Source organism: Aureobasidium namibiae, assembly GCF_000721765.1.
Source record: "Aureobasidium namibiae CBS 147.97 unplaced genomic scaffold scaffold_16, whole genome shotgun sequence".
Lineage (NCBI taxonomy): Eukaryota > Fungi > Ascomycota > Dothideomycetes > Dothideales > Saccotheciaceae > Aureobasidium > Aureobasidium namibiae.
The window spans coordinates 328737-340066 of NW_013581193.1; the positions used below are offsets into that span (position 1 = coordinate 328737).

At 53.6% G+C, this 11330-nt stretch overlaps 4 protein-coding genes across 4 annotated transcripts; 2 read left to right on the plus strand and 2 right to left on the minus strand.

The window, feature by feature from the left end:
- Nucleotides 1-2117: 2117 nt before the first annotated feature.
- M436DRAFT_53919 (uncharacterized protein) lies at nucleotides 2118-2691 on the minus strand (the record flags this gene model as incomplete). The annotated part of the gene is made up of 4 exons (XM_013569164.1): nucleotides 2118-2163; nucleotides 2226-2448; nucleotides 2514-2598; nucleotides 2665-2691. 4 exons carry the CDS (start codon nucleotides 2689-2691, stop codon nucleotides 2118-2120), a joined length of 381 nt encoding a protein of 126 aa, XP_013424618.1.
- A 1023-nt stretch (nucleotides 2692-3714) lies between these two features.
- On the minus strand, nucleotides 3715-4425 carry M436DRAFT_53690 (uncharacterized protein; the record flags this gene model as incomplete). The annotated part of the gene is made up of 1 exon (XM_013569124.1): nucleotides 3715-4425. The coding sequence occupies one exon, from the start codon at nucleotides 4423-4425 to the stop codon at nucleotides 3715-3717; it is 711 nt and encodes a 236-aa protein (XP_013424578.1).
- Nucleotides 4426-4610: 185 nt separating this feature from the next.
- Nucleotides 4611-7239, plus strand: M436DRAFT_53552 (uncharacterized protein; the record flags this gene model as incomplete). The annotated part of the gene is made up of 2 exons (XM_013569094.1): nucleotides 4611-4950; nucleotides 5012-7239. 2 exons carry the CDS (start codon nucleotides 4611-4613, stop codon nucleotides 7237-7239), a joined length of 2568 nt encoding a protein of 855 aa, XP_013424548.1.
- An 855-nt stretch (nucleotides 7240-8094) lies between these two features.
- On the plus strand, nucleotides 8095-10673 carry M436DRAFT_11239 (kinase-like protein; the record flags this gene model as incomplete). The annotated part of the gene is made up of 4 exons (XM_013569040.1): nucleotides 8095-8919; nucleotides 8979-9238; nucleotides 9292-9770; nucleotides 9823-10673. Coding segments are annotated over 4 exons (2415 nt in total), but the record flags the coding sequence as incomplete, so codon positions are not given.
- Between the last annotated feature and the right edge of the window lie 657 nt (nucleotides 10674-11330).

The window sequence follows — 11330 nt, forward strand, 5'->3', positions numbered from 1 at the left end:
GTCCAAATGCAGCAAAGATGGCGCGGGCGTGTTCCAGATGGTCCAAGACACGTGTTTCCACAGCCGATCGACAGATGTGAGCGTGTTCGGGAAGACAGAGAGGGCACAGACGGAAGCTGGCAATGGAGAAGAAAGGATCTAACAGTCAATGGGTGGTTACGGCAGTGGTATATAGACAGAGGCGGCAGCCAAGGTGTATGTACAGGCAACGGGTCGAATGTAAAAAGGAAGGGACAGAGGAGGCACAGAAGAACGGTCTGAGACGTGATGGAGAGGGGAGAGGGTAGGTAAAAGTCATTGCGCGTGGTTAGCCTCAAACGGCAGCAAGGTGCTAGACATTAAACAGGGCCAGCGGCGGCACGCTTCCATCCCGGCAACCGCTGTCTTCGCTTCTCTGGCCATGACGTTTAAACTTTCGAGAACCCCTGCTCGCCGACTCGTCTTGTATGCCTGTCCATTGCGCCGATAGTGTAATCGTCCAGCAATCGCTGCGTGCATGCTGACACTACCACCAGCACGTAGATCCAGAGCCGAATCTTGCCTTCGGGACGCGCGACACTCTGCTCCTTGGCAAAATCGTACCTGCCGCACGAGCTTCAAACTCCTTCGTCACTTCCTTTCCTGGAACCGTAAATAGCAACAGCTGCGCGTTTAGTGTCACTCTGCGACCTGCTTAGCTGCGCTGCTATGTTTCCTTCATGACTTGCGAGCCCCCTTCTGTGCTTTCTACAATACGCTCCACACCATTCGGCGCAAAAAAGCCGTGATCATCGCCTTTGTCCGTGGTGTAAACCGAGTCTTACTGTATGCCAAGCAAGTACAGCTTTGCAATCTCCAGCTTCTTTGACCGAGTACCCTGGTTCATCGGTGGTGAATATGCACAAAACATCCTAGCTCAAGTCAACGACTTTGGAGAGTCCGGTGAACTGCCGGTTCGCTTCCAACCAACAATAATCGCGCGCCGCCGCGCCCAGCGGAAAGTACACCAAACAAAGCAGCCTCTTTTACACCCAATCTCAACGTTAATCTGAGTCGGATATGGCACCATCGAAATAGCTGCGGTGCGAGCTCAAGCTGACGACTCGTGCTCGTCGAGGGCTAAATCACCGCATGCATCTTCGATCAGGAGAGTCCGGAACTCCTCGTTGCAGAAAGACACGGGCTTAGCTAGTACGCGTCGTCGACTCTTCAGATCTGCGCGGCCACAACGGCGCCCCCGACGGACGTCTTGCAAGCTTCAGCCCGCATATTCGTTGCGGCATTCGCATCATGCTTGCTGGCGAAGCGTTGGCCAAGCTGTTCATGCATCAACTCGTCTGCTCCGCCTCAGCTCGGTTGTCGTATGCACAATGTACTTTTTTCTTACATGATACATACATCTGCAGGACATGGCTTGGGTCATTCCCAGCCATGCGTGTGAAATCCAATAGGATCTGTTTCAGTCGGATGCGTGCCTCCAAAATGTTCTGACATGAAGGTGGCTGCTGCTGGGTACCGGACACAGGCTTGACATGATTCAGTCGCTCCCAGGGTCTCATTGTTTCAGGAGTGCTGGCTTTGACAGTAGTCGATGCACGTGTTCCATCGGATATCATGAACAGCGAATAGATAGTAGTGCGGCTCATCTGACCACAATATCAAAACACCATATTATGCGGAGAATTTCCATCTAATCACATTGCAAGATGAAGAATGGTCGATCTTGTCGCTCATAGATACAGGGGACCATCTCGCCTGAGATGAGTGTAGTTCTTGACATATCACAAAAAGGGCGATCAACTGCCAATGCGCTGAGGATAGATTATATCGCCCCTGCTCCGGAGTACGGCATCAATTTGCGAGTGGCTGGGTCATCACAATACAAGCGCATATAAGACACGTCCAAGCTACTGATCCCTCGTCCTTGAAGGAACCGAATCAGATGTGCCTCAATACCAAGATCCAGGGGAACGTGAAAGCATAGGAGACGAATTGATCGTGTAGTTGCTGAGCATAGGAGAACATGTGCAGCGTGCTCACAGATCCACAGACGTGAGTGAAGGAGAAAAGGAAGGATATGAATGTCAAGCTCTTGAATGCATTTTCACACTGTTTTACATGGCCTAAGCTACAGGAGCTTAGTGGTGGGCAGGCTCCTCGTCGGCAAGCTCGCTCTCATCGAACCTGGAGAATAGTGGTCAGTGGCGGTTATTCGTGACAGAGCATCAGAGTTGTGGGAGCGGTACCAGTCCTCAACGGGGGCAGCACCGGCCTCGGTGGATTGGCCCTCAACCTCGACCTCCTGGGCCTCGTATGCGCTAAGTTGGCTGGCAATATCGGCCTCCTCGGGGGAAGCAGGGGCTTGGGGGAGGGCGAACTTCTGGACCTGGCCTTCGGCGTCGGAGGCCTTGACAGTGGGGGGCTTGTAAGCCTTCAGCTCGCGAAGGTAGAGGTCCTGGACGAGATCGGCTATGGTAGAAGAATCAATGAGCAGCTGTTCGGCGGGTGTGATGGCGGTATGGTAGCTCAAGTACCTTGGCGGACAGCAGTGGGAGTGACGAAAGTGCGGCGGAAGGTGGTGGCCGACTGCTGCTGAGCAACACGGAGGAGCGACTGGCGCTGCGGTACATGTCAGCGGACGGGACTTTGTCATGCGCAAAGACGTGGACAGTGATAGTGGCATACCGAGGCCCTGAGAGATTGACCGAGCATGGCGATGGAGTGATATGCGGATACGATGAACTTTGGTCGTCGTGGTGGATTGTACAACTCTTTCGCAGTCGCGCCCCAACTTCACGTGGCCCGTGCGCGACTTCCTCCGATTGAACATCCGTCTTGGAATACAGCGTCTTTGCTCATCGCAAGTCAAAGAATTTCTGACAATGATATATTTCAAACCCTCATACAAAGCATATGTCCCGTTTTGCGCAGTAGTCTCGTGTTGCTTGAGCCCTATCTAATCATGGAAACCATTCATATGTTCGCTCTATGCCTGCAAACTCTTGTCTTCATTCCTCGATCAGCTGCACCCTCTGTGCTGAATCCTGCCACTCTCACTCCGCTCCCACAGACGACATGCATGCGGAGTTGTGGCTATCAAACTGCACGGTTCTTTCTTGACGGTACCAAAGACCACAGAGAGCCGATAGAATTTCGACTCTCAATGGATAGCTGCTAGTTACTGAAGGGATTGTGCATTCTTAAAGGGCCTCGTGACACAACTTCGCACACCGGGAGGACAGTGATTACAGCAAGACGAATTTTGACCCAAAGTTATGAACACACGGCTCGCCGGTGTGTCTGCGAAGAGGGTTGAACGCGTTTTGTGTCGCACGGAACAGATGGATAGATCCCGAATCCATTTGCCTTTGCTCCGATTTTGTGATTATGCTAGAGAGCCGCGAGGCGTCCAGCTAATCCTTCAGGCTACTCTCTGTACTGTTGCTTGAGCTCAATACCGACTCGCAGCAAAATCCAAATGTGGCTTCTAGGCGCTTGAGCCGTGGGATTGCCAACGATGCCCCTGTGTCGAATGGCTGTATTGACTAAGCTTGTGCTTGCTTCATTCGCATCTAGCTTCGAAGACATGCACAATCGGCTTGTTTGTCAGATCTCGCATCGCTTAGAGTTTCGAACTGAGAACGAGTGTCCATAACACTGCTCGTCAAATGCATCCTGTGACAGTTCTGAGATCGTGAGGAGGTCTGGTTAAGATACTGCTGGCTTGCATTGGCTCTAAGGAGTGTTTCGTCTCAGTTGAGCAAGAATGGCCGCGGGTGTTTCGTCTATGGTATCGAGATCGACAGGATCCAGGGAGACAATGAGATTCGCAAAGTCATAATCGGATGAGTGTGAGTTGACAAAGTCGTCGGCAACAGTCTCAGCTGCGGCCGCACCTCTCTCACGCAGAGCTTGTCTAGTTCTGACCAAGGCTTCGTAATGCTCGTCAGCCTGGTCAAGAAGACGCTTGACGTCCTTGTGTCTGGTGTTCATCTCGCTCTCCAAGTCTTGGGGTTTCAGGTTAGGATCATCCAATTGACGGAGAACGACATCCGAGTCACCAGGCTGCCAATCTGGATATGGCTCGGATTCGAGGTCCTTGATGTGCTTTTTCAAGTCATTGAAGTCGTCGACGATCTCTTGACCAAACTTGGCCATGTTCTTTGTATGGCTCAGTCGTTCTGTAGAGATGTACTTTTTCTGTCGCAGAGCAGTAGCGACGGCTTCCTCACTGGCAGAGCTCGACGTGTAGAGAGTGTCGAAGCGCTGCAGAAAGTCGTCTAGTTCAGCATCCAAAGTGGCGGCTGTGATACGCTCTTGTCTGCGCAGGCGACGGATGATGTCGATGTCTTTTTGGCGGGACTGCCGGCTGGTCGAGCTACTACGCACAGATACGACTGATCTAGGTACACGCCAGCGGACAGCAGCTAAGATAGAACCTGACATGTTGAGTGAGAGATAGTCCAACTGGCCATCAGATCGACAGTCGATGGATGGTGGGATCACGTGGGACTGGAATTCACACACTAGGCCGCCAAGACTTCGCCCGCCGAGATCGAAAAAGCTGCATCCACAACTTGATAGACACGCGCGCCGCGAAACGACTCTGTGTATCACCAGCGTCAGCCAACATGTCTCGCTTTTTCTACGGCAGCGACAGCTCCAGCGAGTCTTCCTCGGACGAGGAGGAACTTTACAGCGAAGAGGAGGAGGCACAGAAGTCCGAAGAGGAGTCGAGCGAGGAGGAGTCTGACGAGGAAGATTCGGATTCAGATTCCAGCGACGATGAGGGCGGCAAGACCGGTGCCAACCGCTTCTTGCGCGATGAGTCCAGCGAGGACGAGAGCGACGAGGAGGACGACCGCACCGTGGTCAAGAGTGCAAAGGACAAGCGTTTCGACGAGCTCGAGGGCACCATCCGCCTGATTGAGAACGCCCAGAAGATCAACGACTGGAGCGTCATCAACGACAGTACGTCCGACTGCCACCGCCGCTGCGTGAGCTCCATGCGGTAGCTAACCCACTGCTCTAGACTATGACAAACTCAACCGCCAGCTGCCCGTCCTCCAGCGTGACAACGATGGCAAGGCTCCCAAGATGTACATCAAGACCATTGCCGACCTCGAAACCGCTATGCTCGAGGCCCTGGAGAAGCAGAAGGCCAAGAAGAACATGAACCCTGTCGCCGCAAAGGGTCTCAACGCCATGCGCCAGAAGATCCGCAAGAACAACCGTGACCACGACGCCGACATCAAGGCCTACCGCGACAGCCCCGACGACTTCATGAAGGAGGATGTGGTCGAGGAGCCCACTGCTACCGGCCCCAAGAAGGCCAAGAAGTCTCTCACCGACGAGACTATCGTTGGTGCTGACGACGACGGTTTCACTGTGGTCGGCGCCGGCGGCAAGGCCATGACTTACACCCCTGAGGGTATCCTCAAGCACCTCCGCACCATCGTCGAATCCAGAGGACGCAAGAACACCGACCGTCTGGAGCAGATCCGTACTCTCGAGAAGTTGCTTGACGTGGCTGCTACCGAGTACCAAAAGGCTCGTGTGCTACTGACACTTGTTTCGACCCGTTTCGACTTGACCAGCGGCAGCGGCAACACCATGGCACAGGAGCAGTGGAAGTTGGTCCAGCAAGAACTGGCTGCCCTCTTGGCCCTCCTCGAGGAGCACCCTTACCTGGTTGTCATCGAGAGCGCCGAGGACTGGGAGGACGACGAGAAGCACCCCACCATCACTTCCGACCAGACTTTCAAGATTCCCGGCAGCATTGTCTCCCTGGTCGAGCGTCTGGACGATGAGCTTACCCGTGTTCTGCAGCAAGTTGATCCGCACACTGCCGAGTATGTCGAGCGTCTCAGTGACGAGGCCTCTCTTTACACCAACATTGTCCGCACCCAGCTGTACTGCGAGCGCCTAGCAAAGGATGAGAAGCTCAACTTTGTCCAAGAGACTGCCAACCGCATTGCCATGCGCAGACTTGAACACATTTACTTCAAGCCTTCTCAGGTCATCAACATCCTCGAGGAGAACGTCTGGAAGGCCCTTCCTTCTTCCCTGGACTCGTCTATCACTCCCCGCTCCGCTGCCGGCGACAGCTCTACTCTTGTCACCGCCATCTGCACATACCTTTACACTCACAGCGAAGGCATTATCCGTGCCCGTGCTATGCTTTGCCAAGTGTACTACCTCGCTCTCCATGACCAATACTTCAAGGCTCGCGACATGCTCCTCATGTCGCATCTGCAAGAGACCATCTCCGGATTCGACGTCAACACTCAGATCCTGTTCAACCGTACTTTGACCCAGGTCGGTCTCTGTGCTTTCCGCGCCGGACTTGTTTACGAGGCCCAGAACTCACTCCAGGATATTTGCGGTTCTCAAAGACAAAAGGAACTGCTCGCCCAGGGTCTGCAGATGCAACGTTACTCTCAGATCACCCCCGAGCAGGAGCGCATCGAACGCCAACGCCAGCTTCCTTTCCACATGCACGTCAACCTCGAGCTTCTCGAGTGTGTCTACCTCACTTGTTCCATGCTGCTCGAGATTCCTCTTCTTGCTCAGGTCGGCTCATCGCCCGATCTCAAGAAGCGTGTCATTAGCAAGTCTTACCGCCGTATGCTCGAGTACCACGAGCGCCAGATCTTCACCGGTCCTCCCGAGAACACTCGTGACCACGTCATGCAGGCAAGTAAGGCTCTCGCCCAGGGTGAGTGGCGCAAGGCTGCCGAGTTCATCACTGCCATCAAGATCTGGGACCTCCTGCCGCAAGCCTCCAAGATCAAGACCATGCTCGAGGAGCAGATCCAAGAAGAGGGTCTCCGCACCTACCTTTTCACCTACGCACCTTTCTACGACACTCTTTCGATTGACAAGCTTGCGTCGATGTTCGAGCTGTCTGAGCGCAAGGTTTCTGCCATTGTCAGCAAGATGATCAGCCACGAGGAGCTTGCTGCTGCTCTTGACCAGGTCAACGGTGCCATCATCTTCAGAAAGGGCGTCGAGCTCAGCAGACTGCAGAGCTTGGCACTCACTCTCAGTGACAAGGCCAGCGGGCTTATTGAGAGCAACGAGAAGACTCTGGAGCAAAGAACACAAGGCACTGCCAACGCATTCGAGAGACAGGGTGCACAGAGAGGAGGCAGAGGAGGTGGCAGAGGTGGCCGCGGTGGTAGAGGTGGCGGCCAAGGCATCAGAAGGGGCGGTGGTGGATTCCAAGGCGGTGTCCTGGGCAACGCCATCAGATCGTAAGGGATCAATGGCTGGTCAAGGGATGCTGCGGATGGGTTTGGCGTTCTTCTCATAGTGACATTTACTGTACGTTATTGCAGCGCACAAGGACACCAAAAGCCGGGCAGGATTGTCATGTTTCCTTTTACAGTTTATCTTTTTACTCTATCCCCCTTAGACGGCACGATGCAATGGCAAAAAGAAGGTACCCAATTCTGAAGCCCGAGCGAGTGGGACGTGTGCAGTGTGAAATTTTAGTAGTCGGATTGGCCAGAAAAAAAAGAGAGGGAGCAAATGTGCGTCATGCATGTCGCGTTGGGCAGGAGCAAGCTGTACGGAGCAGATAGAGGATTGAGCCCCGCTTGGTGAGCGTCCCTTGGTCGTGCTTGACAGCCAAACACCGAGCAGCAGCTTCCTTTCGCTGGCTGTTGAGCCGTCTTGACAGAGAGTCGCAAGCACAAGCAAGAGGTGAGCACTCCATGCCAAAACATATACCCGACCATGTCGCAGGCTGACGCGGACAGCTCGTGCAGACGTGGATAGCTTTGGCCGCGCCGCATTGCTCCAACATTGCTGTTGTCGCATCATCGTCGACCCCGTCTTTCCTCGTCCGTGTCTTTGATCCCACCCAAAGTCAGCCAACATCACGACAAAGCCGCGCCGCCAACCGCGACAAAGGCTTCGATTGCTACAGCAATGGATCCGCAACAGCAGCAGCCATGGCAGGCCAATCCCGCTGGCTCGGCGTCTAGACATGGTTCCATTGCAGCTGCTTCGCAGCAGCAGCCGCCCAAGTACGACCCCTACAAGACGGCTCGTCCCTCGTCCCAGAACCCCCCTCTTGACGGCGACAGCGACGGAGACAGACTCATGGAGGATGCCGATCCCTACAATCGCCAGAAGTACTCGTCGTCGGCTTCGCGTACCCCTACCCAGAGGGCCGCCTATCTCTCGTCGCAACCCACCATGGACTCGACCGCTGCACGCCGCTACTCGCCCATGAACACCACCTCTCCGACCTCGCCCTACACGACCAGCCCGAATCAATATACTCCCAACCAGATGCGACAATCGCCTACGCGTCACATGTACTCGTCGCCTACCCAGTCGCGCCCGAACCTGCCCCCGATCCAGTCCAACTCGGACTTCTACCCATCGCCCTTCAACCAAAGCGGCCCTCACTCGCCGCGCCTGCCTCCTCCCAACCAGCCTCAGTCTGAGCCACCTACTCGCGGCCCGGTCCCAGTCTTCACAAAGTGCGACAATGTCGCCGATTTGCATCCGCGCGTCAATGCCCAGCCGCCCTTCCGGAGAGCTCATCCTGATGGCGGTTTCATCTCGCCTCTGCAGGCTTTGACTACACAACTGCCAGCGACATACCGGATCTGCAACCCAAACTTCCAGTATGAAAGTTCGCGCAATCCACGCAGAGTCCTCACAAAGCCATCCAAGGGCACCAAGAACGATGGTTACGACAACGAGGACAGCGATTACATCCTCTATGTCAATGACATTCTCGGCAGCGACGACACCAACAACAAAAATCGTTACCTTATTCTTGATGTTCTCGGCCAGGGAACCTTTGGGCAGGTGGTGAAATGCCAGAACCTCAAGACGCAGGAGGTTGTCGCCGTCAAGGTGGTCAAGAACCGTACTGCTTATTTCAATCAGAGCATGATGGAGGTATCCGTTCTGGACCTGGTAAGCAAAACAATATATTCGGCGTCGGTGATTTGCATTGGCTGACAGTCATCACACAGCTCAATGGACGCATGGACAAGAATGATGACCATCACATCCTCCGACTCAAAGATACATTCATCCACAGACAGCATTTGTGTCTAGTATTCGAGTTGTTGTCAGTCAACCTATACGAGCTCATCAAGCAAAACCAGTTCAGAGGACTAAGCACTACTCTTGTGAGAGTCTTTGCTCAACAGTTGCTGAGCGGCCTATGTTTGCTCAGCAAAGCTCGCTTGATTCACTGTGATCTGAAGCCTGAGAACATTTTACTCAAGAAGTCTGTCTCGATCTCTGTATCCATACTCCAAGCAACGACTAACAACTGATTAGCCTCGAGAGCCCCATTATCAAGATAATCGATTTTGGGTCGGCATGTGACGAACGCCAGACGGTATACACATACATTCAATCGCGCTTCTACAGATCTCCAGAGGTTCTGCTCGGCCTACCGTATTCAGCTGCCATCGACATGTGGTCCTTGGGTTGCATCGTTGTCGAGCTTTTCCTCGGCCTGCCTCTTTTCCCTGGCTCATCCGAGTACAATCAAGTGTCACGAATCACCGAGATGCTGGGTCTTCCTCCTACCTGGATGCTCGAAGTTGGCAAGCAGTCTGGTGAATTCTTTGAGAAAGCACATGACGAATTTGGCCGTAAAACGTACCGTCTGAAGCCAATGGATCAGTACTCTCGAGAGCATGGTACAAAGGAGCAACCAAGCAAGAAATACTTTTCTGCCACGACGTTGCCTGAAATCATTCGCAATTACCCTATGCCACGTAAGGGCATGAAGCAAGCAGAGATTGATCGTGGTACGTATATTGTGGCAGTCTCAGTTGTCAGCGAGTGCTAACATTCGATCAGAAATGAACAACAGAGTCGCCTTCATTGACTTTGTCCATGGTCTCTTGAACATCAACCCGCTGGAGAGATGGACACCACAGCAGGCACGCACTCATCCTTTCATCACCCAACAAAAGTTCACTGGCCCCTTCCAGCCTCAGATGCATCTCAAACCGTCCTCATCCCGTTCACCCGCCCCTGGCCTTCAACAGCAGCAACAAGCCGAGGCCCTATCCAAACAACGTGCCCAGGCTGCACAACAGCAGCAGCATCAACAGCAGCAGGCCCAGTCTGCTGCAAACGCTGCCTATGCTGGCATGCATATGCAACCTCCTGGTTACCCAGCCTCTCCTCATGCCCAACAATCACCCATGTATTCCAACATGTACACTCCCACACAGCAACAGCAAGCTCCGCCACCATATCCTTCGGCCGCTGTCCCCAACACATATAACCAAGCGCCAATGCTGCAGCAACCGCCACCGACCGCTGCCATGCACGGCCACCAGCCCCAGCAACATGCGTACCAGCACAACCAGCCTCAGTCGTCGCTCTACGCACAGGCGACCACACGAGCTGGTCGCCAACGTGCATCTACCATGGATATGGCAAACGGCATCCCCTCCACGTTGCAAAGAGTAGTGTCTCACCTTGATCCCAATGCACCTATTCGTCTGCAGCCCAGCCCGGCCTACTATCCTCCTCCCAACGAGCAAACAGGCGACGTCGGCAATGTCGGTGGAAGGAGACGCATGAGCAGAGGACCAAGGGATGCGCGAAGCCAAACGAACTTTGTACGACAGCTCGAGGATCGCACGCTGGAAGAAGGATGGACCGGTGGGAACAACAATGGCGCAGGTGGTGGTGGTTGGGCATGATGAGCCCAATCGAAAAACTGGACAGGCAGATTGTCTTTACTCTTTCCCTTTGTTATGAAGTGTAACACAGAAGTTCCACCAGAACGGCGATGCTCCAAACCCCTACGGCCGTCGCAAACAACAGTCGCGGCCTGTGCCTCTTTCACTCTCGGACCGCATCTGGCGATCAGAGACATCTCCCTGCTTCCGGGACTTTGACATTGTGCATCCAGAGTCTCTCTCTCGACTCTACCAACATGACTCAAAGCCATGCAGCGATCCATAATGGTCCGGAGTAAACAATACTCTCTGTCTCGAGTACTTCTTGAAACTTCTTATGTATGAGTCGGTTGGAATATATCGGGAATGACTAGCAGTGGATGATGACAGGGACGGAAAATCGATGAACAAGGGAGGATACACAACAATGGTTTGATCACATGTCTCTTTTCTTGGAAACAATCGAAAAGTGAAGGGTTGACTTGTCAAGGAAGAGGTGGGACTGTATATCGAGTCAGAGGGAATAGAATAGGAAGCGAGGCAGAGATATACAAGGCAGAAAGTCACTTCTCCGACCGAAAGCCAGAAACACAAAGAAAGGACAGTGAATCCTTCCACATCTCTCCTCTTTTGGTCTTGCATGTGATGGCTTGATTTGCTCGGATGAATATG